The sequence below is a fragment of the Glarea lozoyensis genome (assembly GCF_000409485.1).
Source record: "Glarea lozoyensis ATCC 20868 chromosome Unknown GLAREA1, whole genome shotgun sequence".
NCBI classification, from domain to species: Eukaryota; Fungi; Ascomycota; class Leotiomycetes; order Helotiales; family Helotiaceae; genus Glarea; species Glarea lozoyensis.
In genome coordinates, this window is record NW_007360983.1 from 1,255,015 (window position 1) to 1,272,917 (window position 17,903).

The following is a 17,903-nucleotide window of genomic DNA, read 5'->3' on the forward strand; positions in this document are numbered from 1 at the left end:
TTCCTAAAGCTCCACCACGCGACAAGAGCTGTGAAAGTAACAACACCACATAACATAACGACGATGCGGTGGTTTTCTTCTTTCTTGCTGCTGGTAGCAGCTGCCGTGGTGCAGGCAGTTAGCTCAAGTGGAAATAAACTCTTGGTTGTGCTGGAGGAATTGGCTGACAAGTCCAAATATTCGAGATACTTGAGCAACCTTGAAGGTATGTATCAGCCCTGTGGAAATTTGAAGATTTTCAATTGGAATATACTAACTTAAGGGAATTAAAGCCAGAGGTTTCTCAATTGCCTATGAATCACCGAAGAGCGACAAAGTATCTCTCTTTACTCTCGGCGAAAGAGCCTACGACCACCTACTACTTCTCCCCGCCAAATCCAAAGGTATGTCTTTGAATTAAACACAACTTGAACACCATTTTAACTAGTTTCAAGGACTTGGACCACACTTAACTCCAAAGCTGATGCTCGATTTTATCAATGCTGGCGGAAACATCCTCTTAACGCTCTCCCCCTCCAATCCTACCCCAACTGCGATTGTCTCACTCCTTCTCGAACTCGATATCCACCTCCCAGCGGACCGATCCTCCATTGTTATAGATCACTTCAACCACGATACCATTAGCGCAGGAGAGAAGCACGATGTTGTTTTGGTCCCAAGACCAGATGCTATTCGGCCAGATGTAAAGAACTTCTTCAGGGGAGATGGCAAGGGTGGAGAGGCAATTGCGTTCCCACGAGGTGTTGGACAGAGTCTTGGAAATACTAGCCCTCTGTTGACGCCTCTACTCCGAGCACCACGCTCGGCATATGTATACAATGCACAAGAAGATACCGATTCTACTGAGGATGCGTTCGCTGCAGGACAGCAATTATCTTTGATCACCACAATGCAAGCCAGAAACTCTGCTCGTTTTACTGTGGTTGGATCTGCTGAGATGCTCGAGGATGCTTGGTTTGACGCAAAAGTCAAGCGCAGTGCTGGTATGACCGGGGCTCCAGTCGGCAAGGAACTCAAGACCTCCAACCAAGCATTTGCAACTGAGGTTACTGGGTGGACTTTCAAGGAGATTGGAGTTTTGAAGACCGTTAATATCGAGCACCATTTGAATGAAGCTGTTTCCCAGAACATTAGCAACCCAAAGATTTATAGAGTCAAGAACGATGTGGTAAGTAGATATCCTCTGTGGTGTATACAAATAGCTAATTTATCTTGCAGACATACTCCATCGAGCTCTCCGAGTACTCATGGGATAAGTGGGTTCCATTCACTCCTCCTGCCGGAGATTTTGTTCAGCTCGAATTCTCTATGCTTTCGCCATTCCACCGTCTGCCATTAAAGGCCGTTAAGACCACCTCGACGGGTACTGTCTATACCACAAGCTTCAAACTCCCAGATCAACATGGTATTTTCAACTTCAAGGTCAACTACAAGCGTCCATTCTATACCAATGTGGAGGAGAAGAACACTGTAACAGTTCGCCATTTTGCACACGATGAATGGCCAAGGAGTTGGGTTATTACTGGTGCCTGGCCATGGATCGCGGGTATCGGCGCCACCGTTACAGGATGGGTAGCATTTGTTGCACTATGGTTGTGGAGTAAGCCAGTGCCATTAAAGTTGAGCAAGAGTGGGAAAAAGCTACAGTGATTTGACCAAAATGGGGTTAGGTATTTTGTATGATACAAACAAAAGTGTACAAGCTATAGATGGCAATCTGTGGCAAGCTGAATGAAAGCACATTTATATATCCATTATTTTGGCGGTAGGCAATTCAAAATCACTTCGAAGATGTTTTGTTGTATTCCGTTTGCTCGGACTGCTGTAGCTGACCAAGAAAATGACGAGTCGCATCTTGGGGAAGTTTTGTTGCAACTCGAAGCGTAAAATCTGGTTCACTACCAATTTCGCGGAGATTATTGTACCAGACTTTGAGATTCGAAATGCAACAAAACGTTCTCTTCTCAATTTTTCTGTATATGAACCCGAAAATACAGTCGAAATAAACAATAAATTTAATGGATCTCTGCCATCGAGCAATCTATTTCCCGAGACATTAATTTGTCTCGTGCAACAAACGGCAAACGAGAAACTTTGTCTCGAAATCTGCCCTTGCGTTGGCGATGCGATTTGCAACAAGATTTGAACATGGGATTGTGGAATGGTGTTCATACAGTACAGTACTGCAAATAGATCACGCTTTGAGGCTCTGCCATTTACGGAACAACGGTCGTTACATTGTAGGCCGTACCCGTCAAACGGGCCGAGGGTACGTATAGAAAGTGTTTTCACTGGTTGAGAAAGCGCTCGTATCTGAAGCTTTTCTACGCCAATTAGGAATGGTCCAATTTAGCGTGCGCCTTTTGCTGGAGATGTTGGTGGGTTTTGATTCGACATGAATACGAAGAGTAAGATTGATACGAGTAGCAGCTGCGCTAAGGCATGGATGTGGCAAGTCTTGTTGTTGAATCAAGCATTACCGAGCGCTCACATCGGAGATAGATTCCTTGGAGAGATCATGATCGCAATTGCTGGGCAAGAACAATTACTCTACTCATTCCGAAAAAAAGGCAAAAGGAAATCCAAAGTGTTAGCTATCTGGCATACATCATCCACGCATACCTCTAGGCATCTACACGTCAAAGAGTAAGCAACAAGCGCAACCATCAACCCGTGTCCTAGGGAACCTGCTCAATGCAGCAAAGCGTCGGTGAAAAGACCGCCCGCAGAAACCGTTTCTTCATCAAATCAGATGTGGGATTCGTCATCCGTGCGGGTTGCATCTGAGTGGCTTCTGTTTGATCCGAAGAATAGTCAGAGTGTCATCGGGAGCGCTAAGGTGGGTTTTGGTAAATATACGTTCTCGCCTCCCCCCCTTTGGTTTTCTGGTTGTTTTGTTTGTTTGTGTGTAGACTTTAAGAGGAGTTGTATTGAGATCTTGAGAAGATCTTTGGAGTTTTAAATCGACGAGTGTTAGAGGATTGATATCTTATTACTATTTTATATTTCTTCAGTTTAATTATTTATATCTTTCTATTCGACCTCGATTTACCCTCAAGAGGACGTCAAGTCTATCCAATACCCTCAATCCAAAGCCCAACATGGCTTCCCTAATCAATACCGCCCTCCAGCTCGTCGCTCGGGAAAATCCCAAGCAGTACGAAGATTGCACCGTGGAAACCTGTCCCATCGACACCTCATACTACTTCTACCGCGTATCTCTCGGCGCAAACGCAACCTTCATCGCCCTCTTCTCCCTCTCATTCATCGGCTTCGTCGCCGTCTATGGCTTCACCCGCCGAGCCACAGCCTTCACAGTCGCCATGTTATGCGGTGTAATACTCGAAGTAATCGGCTACGCAGGACGAATCATGAGCTGGCAAAACCAATGGAAAGAGCCTGGATTCCTGATGCAAATCGTCTGCTTGACAATCGCGCCCGCCTTCATGGCTGGTGGGATTTACCTTTGTCTACGTCGAATCGTCTACGCATTCGGCCCCGAGAACTCTCGAATCAAACCCGAATCTTACACCCGAATCGTAAGCCCCCCTCTCCCCTCCTCTAGTAATCCCGACTAACAACCCCCAGTTTATCCCCTGCGATCTCCTATCCCTCCTCCTCCAAGCCGCCGGTGGCGGTATCGCATCTGCGAAATCTCACGCCCACGAAGACCCCGCCCTCGGCGACAACATCATGGTAGCCGGCCTCTCGTTCCAAGTCTTCACGCTCCTCGTCTTCATGGTCCTCTGCGCCGACTTCGCCCTGCGCACATTCCGCCGCTACAAATCCATGGGCGAATCCGCGTTCGACCAAAACCCGCAGTTCATCGCGGCCCGCAACTCGATTAAATTCAAGGGTTTCCTCGTGGCGCTCACACTGGCCACCATCTGTATTTTCTGGAGAAGTGTGTACCGTGTTGCGGAGCTAGCCGAGGGCTGGGAGGGTCATCTGATCAAACAGCAATGGCTTTTCGTAGGCTTCGAGGGCGTGATGGTTATTGTTGCGTGTGCTGCGTTGAATGTTTTCAACCCCGCTTTTGCGTTCCCAGGGGGGATGGAGGGCGCTGGTGGTTTGGGTACGAGTAAGAAGATGAGGAGGGAGAGGGAGGCGGAGAAGGTTGTTGAGAGAAGTGAGAGTGATGATAATGGGAAGATTTCTACTGTTGTTTAGAGTGGTTCTTGGTTTGGATAGATTACGGCTATGGGTAGAATGGATGGTAGTAGATTATTTAGAGATACCAAAGTAGAATACAAGTACATTTTTTGTCAAGTTTAATCTTCTTCTAGGATAATAACCATCTGGTGCTGTGCTTACAACCAAAAAAAAACTTACCAATCAAACTATCTATAATTTGGACTCGATCGCCCGATTTCAGCACCTCGAATCATACATTAGTAGAGAGTCAAACATTAACACCTGTATTGCCTCAACTATATGCAGTGTAACATACCTAGGTTGCTAGTACCACAAAAGCGGTTATCCGCATATCATCCTAATCATGTGGTTATCCGCTTGTTTGCTGTCTAGGTTAGATGTGTTTGCTATGTGACACAAATATCGTATTTGTGTTCCGTGTAATAAGAGTTCGGAGTTTCGAGGTGGGGGTGGTTTTGTCCGTTGGGGGGATGAATGTTATACAGTTAATAGGTTAGACTGATTTTTGTTTTTAGGACTTGCAGTGACCTGTTATTATTGATGTTAGGGTAGACTAGGGAGTTTCAAGGTAGATGTTAATTAAATAAGTTGAGTTAGTAGACCCTCATCTATGCTGGTATAAGAAAACTGGATTTATTTAGATGAGGAGTGTATCGACTCAAATGAACATTATGAACTTATTGACTTCCTCTCCATTTCGTGTGGAATTATCGTCACTATCTCAAACAGAGACACATCTCCATCTCATCTATGTTGACTACCCAAGATCTGATTCAGAGCGCTCTACATTACATGTTATGAAAAGCTTTCCAAACATATAACCCTACGTATGCTCAATTAATACCGAATCCGCTTACCTCTTCACTCGTACCTCACACCGTCAACTCTCAATTACTAACAGGCCAACAACTCCCCACCCCACCTCCCTCAAAACTCACAACAACATCCGCCCCAAACTCCAGCGGATCCCCCTCCCAAACCACCACCCCCGCCTTATTCAACCCCAGAATCCCCTCCACGTTCCCCGCCACCAACCCCACCGCCTCCCCTCGACTCAACCCCGCCAACTTCCCCGCCCACGACGCCTCAACCATCAGATTATGAATATGACTATCATTCTCGCCTGCCGACGCGAGCCCAACCTTCACGCCCGCTGCCGTTAACACTCTAACCGGCGACTGCGAAAGCGGCGGCCCAGGCAGCGCAGAGCGTTTGGAGAATGAATCGGGTGCCGGGCGCGGATGGGAGAGAAGCACGGGGATGGATGCTGCGGCGAGGTGCGTCGCGACGAGGTGTGCAGAGGCGCCGCCGTGGAGGATGAGGTTTGTGGTGTTGAATGCGTGTTTTAGGGAGATGAGTTGAGATATGTCGTACTAGACAGCTTGTTAGTTGAGGTTTGGTATAGGGAGGGGAGAGGGTAGGTACTTCATCGTTTGCGTGGACGACGAGAGGGATTTCGCCGCGGGACGCGCGGCCGTAGATGTTCGTTTTGTTGGTGTTTTGGTGGAGAAGCTGGCGGAGTTTGTGGACGGATGAGGAGATTGTTGGGAGAGATGCGGCTAGGTGGTGTTAGTTTCGTGGGTTTGAAAAGGAGGAGAAGACGGACACTTAGCGTTTTGTCCGATTCTGAAATGCAAGGCGACGTCTTCTTGGAAGATTCCTCCGTCTAGGATAGTTTTCTTTCCGCTGGTTAGAATTCCAACACTCACGCCATCTGCAAATCCATTCGATAACGGTGCGGAAACAGCCCTCGTCACGCCTCCAATTCGAGCTCGAGCAAATCCTCGACCGTCGAAATGAATTCCGTATTTTGCGTATACTACATTTTCTGGGTCGACAGAGGATGGGGACTTCCCAACTATTCCATCGCTGGTACCGCTATCAAGGGCAATCTCTGAAAGTCCGAGACTTACGGATACAGCTGTGAGACCTGGAAGGACATGGCCATTTTTGAGGTTAATAATCGGACCTGAAGTGATGTGAGAAGAACAGGCCTCATGGGAAGCGAAGCACAAGATTTCTCCGTTTTTAATAACCATTGTTGCGTTTCCGTCTTTTGTGGCTGGGTATTCGTCATTGAGGTAAGATTTTCTGATGCCCGTAATAGTGATTCGTGCTCCATCTTTCTCGACTTGATCGCAAATTTCTTGCCTCTCTGTTGAGGAAATTGTCGATTTCTGCACGAGTGTTTTCTGTTCTTCACCTTGCTCAATGACAGCTCCAGATTCTGCAACCGTCTTTGGGTCTAGAGTAGCTCTTCCATCAATATAGACCTGAATTGCTGTGGCACCAACAGATAACGGATGAGAGTTCCAAACCACAATATCTGCATCATATCCTGGTCTGACATAGCCAACTCGGTGGTCGACTTCAAGAGACTTCGCTGGCACACTGGTGACAGATTGAAGGGCTAGTTCCTCTGAAAGTTGGAAAGCATGCGCAGTTGCCGCTTGATGGAGCAAGTATTTTGCGCTCGTCTCTTCACCAACATGGTCCTGCTCAACTCGTCAGATAGGTCGCTGAACAGTCAGATACTAACGAGTACTGACCGACTTATACGCAACAGGCACGCCATGCTCTGCCAATATTCTTCCAGCCCAAAGATTGGCTTCATATGCTTCCTTCTTATATAATCCCATCTCCGCAAAAGTAGCGATGGTAATGTTATCACCACTAGCCTTGAGCATCTCAGGAACTTCCCAAGCATCAAGCGCATGATGAAAAGCCTGGATACGAAACCCAAACTCCTTACTATGTTTCATCATATCCTCCATATCTTCCGTCTCATAGCAATGAACGTTAACCCCAATCTGGCCTTTCAACATCGCAATACTAGAATCATACTCCAAGTAATCTCTCGCTAGATCTTCGCTGTCGGTTTTTTGAACGAAAGCAGCAATTTTCTCGGCATCGCTAGAAGACTGGAGAGATTGTGCTGTGAGACACCACTCATCCTGTTTCAACATCAACTCACGAGCACGCGCCATATGTTTACGAAAGATCCAAGCCGTACCCATCCGCGTATGATCATACACAGCACGAGGATTCGTTCCACAAGCCATTTTCATGTATCTCCTTCTGTCATTCAGCGGAATGCCGTGCTCTAACAAGATCTCCTCAACAACCTCCTCGCCATTCGGTCCAGAACACAGTAGATTCTTGACGATCACGGCTTCACCACCCATGATATTGGCACTTCCAGGGAGAATAAGACTTGTCGTTACACCACCAGATGCGATGATTGTAGTGGCGATATCATATGCTTTGATAGAGTCGATGACCCGGACTTGGGGTGTCAAAGGTCCTGTCTCGGGATTGACTTCATTGCTATCATCGGTTTCCAGTAGGATTGGCCAGCTTATTGCTAGATGATGAGAATGCATGTCCACCAGCCCCGGTGTCACATATGCACCTCTCAAATCCGAGCTCTGATACTCATCTGGGAAAACAGTCTTCCCAGAATTCGTAACGGAGTCAATGATCCCATATTTGAAGACGATATCAACTGGCTTTTCCAGGAATTTCTCGCCATCGAAAAGGGTCGCGTTCTTCAGGACCAAAGTCGTGTTCTGTCCTGTTACAGGATTCCATCTCGGATTGTGTCTCGAACCAGCTTTCGTCTCTGGGTATTTAATTGGTGATCTCTGGCTTTCGGCGCACCTCTGGAGACCGACTTCAAGTTTTGAGGTGTAGAATTGTTGGAGTCTGAGCTCGTCAGGTGAGGGGTCGGAGATGGCCCATCGTGCGGATGAGATGATTATATATAAGATAATCGCGCATATGAGAAGAAAATTGGCTGTTGGTTTAGCCCATGATAATCTGGTGGTTTTGGCAACGAATTGATCTAGTTTTGGCTGTTCATCAGACGTCTTGTGGTCTTGGGTTGGGTTCGCAGGGATTGAAGCTTCGTAAGCATGATTGAGACTCGCCATTGCTCCTCGCAAAATACAGACACCAAAATCAGAATTAAAGCATCATCATGTAGATTCAGATGAAAATGTACGAAAGTACAATTGTTGTGCCTAGTGATGTATGCATGGATGCACGCGTTGCGCTAACCTTAGTTACAGACTTGTCACAATGAACCCCATTTATGCTCCTTGATTGGCATCCCACTCTCTGACTTCATTAGGCACAAAGATTTCTATGTCAATTGTTAGAGGGAATATGTAATAAAATAAGTTAACAGAACCTTGAGTTTTTAATTCTGAATAGAAGTCGTCTAGCAGAATCGATTTCTCTTAATTAGTGTTCACGAAGGTCAATTTTTCGCACCAGTTTGTGTTTGACTGGATCTAAAAATTATATTTTATTCTTCGTTTATATACATTCTATGTATTTTTTATACTAAAAGATGTCTTTCATCGCTCAATTTACAATTGTCACCTATAGACGTCCCCTCCTAGTTCATATACAGGCTGAGGCTGCCCGTCCTGCACCAGATGACCTTTCAAGGGTGCTTGGCTATTCAATTCCGCCGGCTTAGAAGCGCTATTCAATTCGGCCGCTTGTTCATGGGTGTTCAACTCGGCCGGGACGTAACCAACATCGCTATATTTCTCAGGTGTTGAATCGCCCTTCGAATGCGATTTCTTCTTCCGGAGGTACAGAAAGATAAAAACACCAAAGGCAATAATCCCGAGAACAAGAACAGCAATACCAGCACCAATACCTGCCTTGGCGCCGGTTGTGAGCCTACTCGTTGGCTTTTCGGTATCTGAAGACGATGTCGTATTCGTTGCTGTTGAATTCGTTGTTGCTGTGCCGGCTGAATCCACAGTGAGTGGTACCAAGACACTCTTCCAACTAGCTACCCAATCGTTTGAAGAAGGCGAGATTGTTGCATCTTGATCCTTTATAGTCTGAACGCTAGTCTGGGACCCAATGTTGGGACCCGGGGCTTGTGCAAGCCACCATACGCCCTGATTGTTGTTGGCATTCCAATTCGCTCCCACAAATGCCGCCTGGAGAAAGGCACGACCTAAAGAATATTTGCCATTCGATTGTGCATTGCAAGGAAAATACGGGACCGTCGACGTAACCAGAGGTGCTTCGAGAGTCAGGTTGAGGAGCGTGAAAGGTACATTGATCGTAATGTTCTGCGAATTGCTCTGGTCTTTGCGGAAGATAAAACCGAGAACGGACGGAGACGATACGATCTGCGTGTACCGTGGGTCGTCGGTGTTCCATGTATAGAGACCAAGGTCGGTATTGTAGGTCACCGGAAGCCAAGCAGCAATGGCATCGCAACTGCTTTTTGGCAGATTTAGATATGGAGCTTCCGGAAGCATGGGGACTGACAAAGCAGATCCAATCGAAGAGTTACCAGTAGCAAGAAGATTGCTTATTGCCGACGTATTGAAAGGTGAAGACCCGTCGACTACATTAATTGCGATGTCGAGCAAATCGATGAGGCCTTTCGTTCCGTCATCATCGGGTTCAATTCCAGCAAAAGCTCCTTGTTGTGTTGAAACAGTACCACAAATTCGTGATTGATCGTATCCACCAAAATAAAGCGAACCTTTGATCTTCGATTTGACCGAACCAATCTGCAATCCGAAAGAGTTTGAAGGCGCCAAATTTGCGGCTTGTAAATAACCAGGTATCAAACTTCCGTTGATCAAAGGCTCGTCAGGAAAAGTAAAGCTTTGGTTTACCGTGCCCAAATAACCCAAGCCCAATGTACCTACTTGTAATGCTGCAATAGAGCCGCTTGGATAGATGGCAGCAATACTGTCATACATGGCAATAGTTACATTTGGCACCGTGATGGTTTTTCGAGTGAGATCAGACGTCCCAAGAACCATCTGATCTAATGCACCTATTCCTGCTGTTCCCTCAATCCGGAGGCCGCCATGTGTAAAATCGGTCGCGGCAGGAAAACCTATAATATCGTCCAAGGCGGTATTTGAGCTTTCGGAGGCGTAAAGACCACCAGCTGAGGCAAAACAAGCAGTCGGTGATAGGGTCGTATTGGAACAGATTCTTGGTGTTAGAAAGTGGGAGCGAAAGGTTCCTCCAGGATAGAGAGCAACTTGTTGTATAGGATATCCAACGCCAATTTGCACCGCTTGCCATGGTCCGTCCGGTCCAAAGGTTTTGTTTGACCAACTCATACCAAATGGTGGTAGTGAGTCTGCTGCGGACACTCGAACGACGAGGGTGCCGAGGACGAACAGCCAACACAACCGCGTCATAACTGCTCTATCGACTTGAAGCAACAACATGATGAGATGGAATGTGTCGAAGAGAGCAAGGAAAAGAATGAAAGATGAAAAACTGTTGCCCTCTGGGGTCGATAGCAGCTACCTACGTACAATTGATTTCATGTCAGGACAAGTGCTTACGGTACTGGTTTCTGATACTGGGATGAAGCAATTCAAGCTGATTTGACTGCAGAGAGGCTGAGTACAATGAGTAGCCAATAGGGAAACACGATCTCCGATTAAATCCGTTTGATTGGGAGGCAGCTTGTCCTTGATCGGAAGAAATCAGAATGAGCTGGTGTTTTAGAACAAGGGACATTGCGGCGCGTAGACCTAAGCGCGAAGTTAGGCTTGCCACGCCGCCTCCTTGCATTTATTTATGCGTTGCGGGTACTCGATTATCAAAGTCAGGGGTGGTCATAGGCAACTTCTTCGCCGTTGGGAAAGCACGTAAAGTGTTTTGTTTGCTTATTTGACACCCTAGAATATTAATTACACATCCCTTGAATTACCTAAACAGGTTGGCGTCCCGTCTTCTCAGTCCAATCCACTCCAGGTTATCATTCTTCTCTCTTGCTTTCTTGATTATGAGTACATCAACCGTCTTAGAGCTACTGGAATCGCTCCCTTGGACTGGCAAGATGTGTCCTACTGGTATTCCTCTTCTAACAGACTTGTAACCTCGTTTTCTGCTCCATTCTTTTCAAGATACAATGATTGGGAAGCATTCCAAATTGCTATTTTGATTGGCCAAGAACAAGTGTATACAGGGGAAGTGTGCGGGTTTCGGGAGTTCATCCGAGAAGTTTAAGCTTTTAGGGCTTTGATTGTGGCGCCTGAATTCGGATCACTCCATCCCATGTCCACAAGCACTCAATCCTGCGCCTCAAAAGCGCTTTCTCGATTCTTGGCTTTTCTCACAAGCCAAGATACGAGTAGCAAAGCGTCAAACAGTGAGGAGTCCATCACCGAACAATCTAGAGTTGCAAAGAGAGCCCCAATAAAGTCTAATTACACACGGCACGGGAGAGGTCGGAGTTGAGCACAGCGTGCTTTCGAAGCTGTCCCTCGAATTTAAGACACATAGCTAAGTTTACGACATACAAAGCCGTTGAAGACCTAGAAAAGTTTGAATTGAGCTTTAAAGTAGTCGTGTAACTGCTTTTATAGAGGTGCAGCTAGATAGGTAGTTTGCTATTTCAAGTATATCCCACGCACTATGTCCCCTGGAGCCTTGGGCAGTAGGAAAAAGAAGAGCTTTTATCAACAGAGAGCTACTTTTATCGATTGTCGCAATTTCAATCCTAAAGGATAAAGCAACAGAATTACTGCAGCTTGGAAGTTACTGTCGGGTAGAAAATAATCTAGAAGAAGTAGGAGCATAGCATAAGTTGACAAGAGTCTCAGGTGTCAGTAACACTTTATCTTTTTACTTTGTGGTGGAAGAGATTTCTAAGAAGACTATAATAGTTTCTCATTTGCCAGATTTATTGGGGAGGTTTTGATGTCAAAATGTAAGTCTTGTCTTCTATTCCTCCGAACAACATATCTGAGGTACTTTCTGCTTCAATATCGTCAATTTTAGATGCTGACATCTTACATAGCTATCTTTCATCACCCAACATCCTCTATTGAACTAACTATGGCAAAGTTCAAGACCTCAACTCTTTCAAAATACCTACAAAACATGTCAACAACCTTTAAGCAGCCACTTCCACGAGTTAAAATCCAGTAAAAACACTAGACACCAACTTCACCTTGTTGATCTCCACATCACCCTCCTTTCGATGACCTCTTCGATGATACGGCCCACATCGAGCAGCATGTTATGATACCTATATCTTCTTCTGGTGGGTGCCAGACATTATAATCTCCACGTTTTTACCTCCGCACAAAATCACGAAAACTTGTAGCGGGAGAAATCCCAGACATGCGTCGTTCCTCATATCTTCTGCAGCTTCGACGCCAAAATCCTGCGTAATAGAATCATATATCTTTGTGTGGACAGCCTTTAGTAAGCGATAGGCGCGTATACTCAGCGAAAAATAGTCAACATTGTGCAAAAACGTTTCTTGGTGCATGATGGACTCGAGCGCTTTCAAGAGTTGTATTGTAGAGAATCCAACGGTCTTCGACCGTGTAGTGGGATCGGCATTTTCAACCCGATTTTGCACCAAGCCAGTTTCGAGACCTTCGTCCGGGCTCCTCTTGTCATTGTCGCTCTTAACAGTGTGGGCCCTCAGCGCTGTTGCCGTTGTTGCTAGTAGTTTTTCCAGACTTTCCAAACTAAGCGCATTACGACCAACGTTGCAACCGCCTATACTGGAATGCCTCAGTGCAAGGCGGCCCCTATCTTTACTCTTCCACTGGAATTTACGGTTTCGAGGTTCAGCAGCGAAACTGGTGGCAGAATATCCCGCACCAAGCATCGCGCGCCTAAGACACTACATTCATTTTGAGATTAGTTACACTCTCAGTACGAAACAATCGTGTGTGCATTATATGATCTTTCTATCGTAAGACAAATTCTCTCAAGATGGTAACACTTACCTCGTGAATGTTTCTTGGGCGTTCCCCTAGAAACATTTTTTTTGCAGTGTCAGTTGCAATGACTGCTTCCAGATCCTTCCTGTACGAAATTTTCATTTAGCCAATTACCCAACACACTCTCTGGGAAAATCAAACCCTTACTTCATGTAATTAACCTGGAGAGAGTGACTTACCATGACTTTTTGACAACCTCTTCCATCAGACATGCGTTGTAAAGTTGTAGGATAGCAATCAACCACCCCCAACGATTGGCAAAATTCAGCCCCCTCATTTGCACATCTAAGTCTATTCTTAAACGTAGCATTCCACAAAGTACAGGGTGCGACTTTAGAAGTAAATAACTCTCATCTACCCGTGGGTGATCGTACTCGCACAGGGTTGCGCCTCTTGCACGCCAGAGTCGGTCCTCTATTATTAATAGATCAATGCCATCGATCAATTGTTGAGCTGTGTCGGTTATCGGTTTGTCTCTCGTCTTATTCATGTCCTCAATAAAAGCTAGGTGGTTTTCAAGGGTGTTTTTTGAACGTAAGCCGGCAGCCATTAGTTCAGCTTGAGGCCGAGTAATATCGTCGAAAAGGATATACTGAATATCGAGCCTGTTAGGATGCACAGTTAGTATGCGAAAAACGGAGATCGCTCGAAGATGAAAGATGCGTGATACAATGACCCTTCTCTGTCGAAAAGCTATTTGTTCAAAAGAAATATACTGTAGAAGTCTAAGCTTTCTCCTCAAAGATAGCTAGAATACGGTGCAATTTTGAAGGTCTCTTATTCAACTTACTGTACTTGTAAAGCTAGGACAAGCCAGGTCGGAATATGGTTGTCAACTATCATTTTGAGGACTCCTGAAGTAAGTTCATCGTTTCCAAAAACCTTGTAGGCGGCATGCAAGTCGCCTGCGGTCTGATGTAACCTATTACGAAAGCGTTCAAATTAGCAACCACTCAACACAGCTTCTTGCTATGGATAGGTAACTTTCAAAGAAGGAATTGAAAGATGTTCTTACAAAAAGACAAACTCTGGCAAATGGGTGCTTAGCAAGATAGAAACGTCACAATCCCACTTGCAATCAGGATTCAATAAATCTGTACTGGAGTCGAACTTGACATTTTTGTAATCAAAGGCGATGGGTGCTGGATAATTTTTCATGGCAGCCTTGACTTTCTTTCTTTGTATCTTCCAAGCCGCGGGCATATTGCCCTCTATACGTTTTCTCTTAATCTCATCGAGGAAAATCGAAAGAATCAAGTAGACGGGGAGTCCAGTCCAATCTGCGATGTCGAACATATCGTGATTGTATACATGTGACTCGCTTTTCCTATAATCGATATCCTGTCCTCTACACTCGGCCGTAGCACCGTAGATAAGATCCTGGATCAGCTCGTAATCCCACATTGCGGGATCTTTTCTATCTTTTCGATGCAATCTTAATTGTAGTTGTTTTACCAATTCTTCTTCAGAGCGTCTGAAAAGCTCAAATGCTATGTTTGTTGATAATGCGGCTGTAGTCAAATCTACACGACCATTCTTGTAAGATGTCCACAATGCCTTTAGATGTTGGCGGGTTATATTGAAATCTTCGAAAAAGCAGTATACTAGACGTTGTGATCAGCTCGTTACAAGCGTATGGATTCCGATAGTGGTTTTTGTAAAGTGGGATATAGGGATAGAGGAGGTCTGGCCGTGACTGGTACTTACTTAGCCATAGTTCGTCCTCATAACTCAGGAATTCAATTTTCACGTTGACCTTCTCACATCGAGACTCTTTCGCAGGCCCAGGTTCTGTCATAGTATGCTCTGTATCGGGTTCCATCTCTAAATACTCAAATATGTTAGTTATTTCTTCGATTGGATCTTCTGGGGTTTCAGGTTTCTTCGTCCTTGGTTTCGTGGTACTCCCTTGGAGGCTAATCAGGATGTTGCGTATTGTCTCTAGAACTTCAATGAAGTATTGATGGCTTATATTGCTCTCGTGGGCTTGTTCATGGGCACTGCTAGTAGTCTGACGAGCAAACCATCGAGCACTCTTCTTGCGCCCAGCAATAACTTGTTCGATCATGTTGGTGACCCATAGTGGAACTCGGACCTTAGGGATAAAACTAGCAACTGCGACATATGTCAGGAAAGACGAGAAGGACTCATAGGAATGACTAACTTGATTCCGCAAGGGATATGTACTCATTTACCGTAATAAATATTGTTGTGGCATCTGCTGCCATATTTTTCTTCTTCGATTTTGCCTTCCCGCTTCCCTTGGCTTTACTTCCCTTTCCATTCTTCCGTTTGGGGGTAAGTTTGGACTTTTTATTTTGTCCGCCCCTTCGCTCGCCTTCTTCTTCTGTTTTGATGTCGACATTCTCTTGCTCCAAGCAATGTCCACATTCCACCGCGTTCTCATACAGCCAGTTTAAGACCTTTTCGGTTCCCGCCTTGTAGGTTTGGTAGGTTCCTGGTACAATGTTCGATGCCATCGTGGAAAGTTGCGAGGTCGAAAAACAAAGCTCGAAAACTAATTAGGGGTCTTAATATGGTTCTTTCGCTTGAGGTGAATGCAAGCCAAAATCAACATTTGATTCACTCGTCGCTTTACTACGAGCTCGTTTCGCTTGATAGCTTCCGTGACCTTTTTTTCACTACATACTTTAAACCTCGAATATATCATTCACTAGTGACCGAGAAATACCGAAAGATTCCGAAATGTCTCCTATAATTAGGAACGGAGAAAGGCACAGCAAAAAAGGCAGAATTCCTACCAACAACAGTTGTCTACAACTAGCAGGGGAAAAAGACACTCTATGCAGTAAAAGTTGCAAAGGGTGTAAGAGTAAGCCACCCATATTGCGGGAAGTAAGTCGTTGAAAGCAAACATTAGTATATGGAATTGAAATCTCTGATACGTAAGAAGTGTGTCGAAAATGCTGCCAAGACTGATGTATTAGTGGTATGTCAACAGTGGTTCTATAAGGATAGATCAGGCAATCACGATTACAAAAAATATGAGTTGATTGCCCTATTGCAACAGATAATGTTCGTCGCATAAACTTGCATCTCGAAAATCTAGTACTGCTTATCGCAGAACAAAAAGACGATAAACGCATTTATTCCAGCACGGATTCACGGAAGCTACATATATATTAGTAGGCTCACAATCGCATAGATTTTGGGCATCGGAGGGATTCTATACCGATATTTGCAGCGAATATCGTAGCTGATGCCGTAGCTGAACACAGCCAGGCATCTAAGACATCATCCTCCCCTACTCACACCTCGCTTAGACATTGGCAATCCTTATGAACAACTTCATCTGTTATCATGATATGGTGTGATATCTAGCAAGTACCGAATAGGGAGTTGGGTTCGCAGATATCAGAACCAAGTGATCAGAGTTCAGAACTATCTAGGACAGGAATCCTTCGAACTGAATACGAACGGCACGCAATCCGACTCTCTGCATGTGCCAAGGTGGCGAACCTAGCTTTGGCATCACTTGACAAGATTGAAGGCACGAAAGAGAATAAATTATGTCTTTCGACAAGTTGTCCATAGAATTAGATCATTACTAAAATAGCCTGAGGATAAAGCCCAACTGTAAGTTACTTCCAGTTTTTAATTTTATAAAATCTCCACACTCCGCCAAGATGAGATCCACACTTCTTTCACTTACCATTCTCTCGCTGAATCTCCTAGCAGTACTCTCCCAAGAAGACCCAGAACTACCAGAAATCCCAGACGCCCCAGACGGCGATATCGACATCATAATAGACTTTAACACCGGCATCGTAGATGGCATTCCCCTCCCAGGCGACCTAGCAGACCTCAACTTCACAACCTCTACCAGCCTCACAATCGCACAAATTCTAATGCTCAACACCACAGCTCAAGGTGGTACAGACCTATTCAATTCCAATGATCTATTCCATCCATGCTACAAATGGTAAGCCTGCGTCTCCACTTGCCACCCAAAACTAACCGCGACAGGACGCTGATTACCCCTATTCTGACCGAGCTCTTCAAAAACAATCAAACACAAGAGTGTAATGATAATGCGCGAGCGGCTGTCAGGGCTGGATTTCATGATGCAGGCACTTGGTCGCGTAAGCTTGCTGCGCGGAATATTACGCAAGGTGGTGCGGATGGTTCGCTTTATCTTTTTGATGAGGCGAAGACGAGAGCTGAAAATCGGGGTCTGGAAACTATCACTGAGATATTGGGGCAATTAGCCAGACAGTATCAACTCAGCGTTGCTGATATGTTTCAGTTCGCAGCTGCACATGCTACGGTGACTTGCCCACTGGGTCCTCGAATGCGCACCTTCGTTGGCAGACCAGAAGCGACATCCGCATCCCCAGATGGTCTTTTGCCAAGTTCCAACGACGATGCAAATACTCAGATTGAACTGTTCCGGGACAAGGGTATTGGACAGCTGGATCTAGTGGCACTTGTGGGTGCTCACTCCGTCTCGAAACAACGACATGTGGATGAATCGCGTCCCAACACCTCACAAGATAGTACACCAGGAGTTTGGGATACTGAGTTTTACGGCAATACATTGAACAGCGATTCTGAGCCATTGTCTTCGAATATGACAACCTTTCCTAGCGATAAAGCATTAAGTCAACATCCATCGCTGGTAAAGGAATGGAACGGCTATGTTGCACGGCAGAATGATTGGGTTGAGCATTTTTCAAGAGCGTATCTGAGATTGAGTTTGGTGGGTGTACAAAATATACAGAAAATGGTTGAATGTAAGTGAGACATCTTGTGTGTACACTCTGTAACTAAGCTTGTTGAATAGGTACGAATGCTTTGCCGCTACATCGATCGACATTTCCGTGAAGAAACGTGGGCTTGCTCGATGATTCAAAAATTTGTTTGATGAAGCTCTGACTTGTCTAGCCTTTTCTTCAAATCTATAGAGATTGCAGACTAACACGTTTCCCTACCGCGAGGTTTGGTTCAATTCGATATTAGTTTCCTGCAACCATTTTA

The 17,903-nt window shown here is 45.4% G+C and overlaps 6 protein-coding genes across 6 annotated transcripts; 3 read left to right on the plus strand and 3 right to left on the minus strand.

Moving 5' to 3' along the window:
• Nucleotides 1-63: 63 nt before the first annotated feature.
• GLAREA_09076 (uncharacterized protein) lies at nucleotides 64-1,650 on the plus strand (the record flags this gene model as incomplete). The annotated part of the gene is made up of 4 exons (XM_008078037.1): nucleotides 64-205; nucleotides 273-383; nucleotides 435-1,168; nucleotides 1,219-1,650. 4 exons carry the CDS (start codon nucleotides 64-66, stop codon nucleotides 1,648-1,650), a joined length of 1,419 nt encoding a protein of 472 aa, XP_008076228.1.
• Nucleotides 1,651-3,101: 1,451 nt separating this feature from the next.
• GLAREA_09077 (uncharacterized protein) lies at nucleotides 3,102-4,170 on the plus strand (the record flags this gene model as incomplete). Its single annotated transcript, XM_008078038.1, has 2 exons — nucleotides 3,102-3,539; nucleotides 3,589-4,170. 2 exons carry the CDS (start codon nucleotides 3,102-3,104, stop codon nucleotides 4,168-4,170), a joined length of 1,020 nt encoding a protein of 339 aa, XP_008076229.1.
• Nucleotides 4,171-5,042: 872 nt separating this feature from the next.
• On the minus strand, nucleotides 5,043-8,087 carry GLAREA_09078 (Composite of metallo-dependent hydrolase; the record flags this gene model as incomplete). Its single annotated transcript, XM_008078039.1, has 4 exons — nucleotides 5,043-5,528; nucleotides 5,581-5,714; nucleotides 5,762-6,650; nucleotides 6,705-8,087. The coding sequence occupies 4 exons, from the start codon at nucleotides 8,085-8,087 to the stop codon at nucleotides 5,043-5,045; spliced, it is 2,892 nt and encodes a 963-aa protein (XP_008076230.1).
• Nucleotides 8,088-8,537: 450 nt separating this feature from the next.
• On the minus strand, nucleotides 8,538-10,382 carry GLAREA_09079 (Acid protease; the record flags this gene model as incomplete). Its single annotated transcript, XM_008078040.1, has 1 exon — nucleotides 8,538-10,382. One exon carries the CDS (start codon nucleotides 10,380-10,382, stop codon nucleotides 8,538-8,540), a length of 1,845 nt encoding a protein of 614 aa, XP_008076231.1.
• A 1,814-nt stretch (nucleotides 10,383-12,196) lies between these two features.
• GLAREA_09080 (uncharacterized protein) lies at nucleotides 12,197-15,385 on the minus strand (the record flags this gene model as incomplete). Its single annotated transcript, XM_008078041.1, has 7 exons — nucleotides 12,197-12,805; nucleotides 12,912-12,990; nucleotides 13,085-13,510; nucleotides 13,696-13,827; nucleotides 13,921-14,509; nucleotides 14,613-15,020; nucleotides 15,070-15,385. 7 exons carry the CDS (start codon nucleotides 15,383-15,385, stop codon nucleotides 12,197-12,199), a joined length of 2,559 nt encoding a protein of 852 aa, XP_008076232.1.
• Nucleotides 15,386-16,552: 1,167 nt separating this feature from the next.
• Nucleotides 16,553-17,750, plus strand: GLAREA_09081 (Heme-dependent peroxidase; the record flags this gene model as incomplete). The annotated part of the gene is made up of 3 exons (XM_008078042.1): nucleotides 16,553-16,848; nucleotides 16,893-17,659; nucleotides 17,710-17,750. 3 exons carry the CDS (start codon nucleotides 16,553-16,555, stop codon nucleotides 17,748-17,750), a joined length of 1,104 nt encoding a protein of 367 aa, XP_008076233.1.
• Between the last annotated feature and the right edge of the window lie 153 nt (nucleotides 17,751-17,903).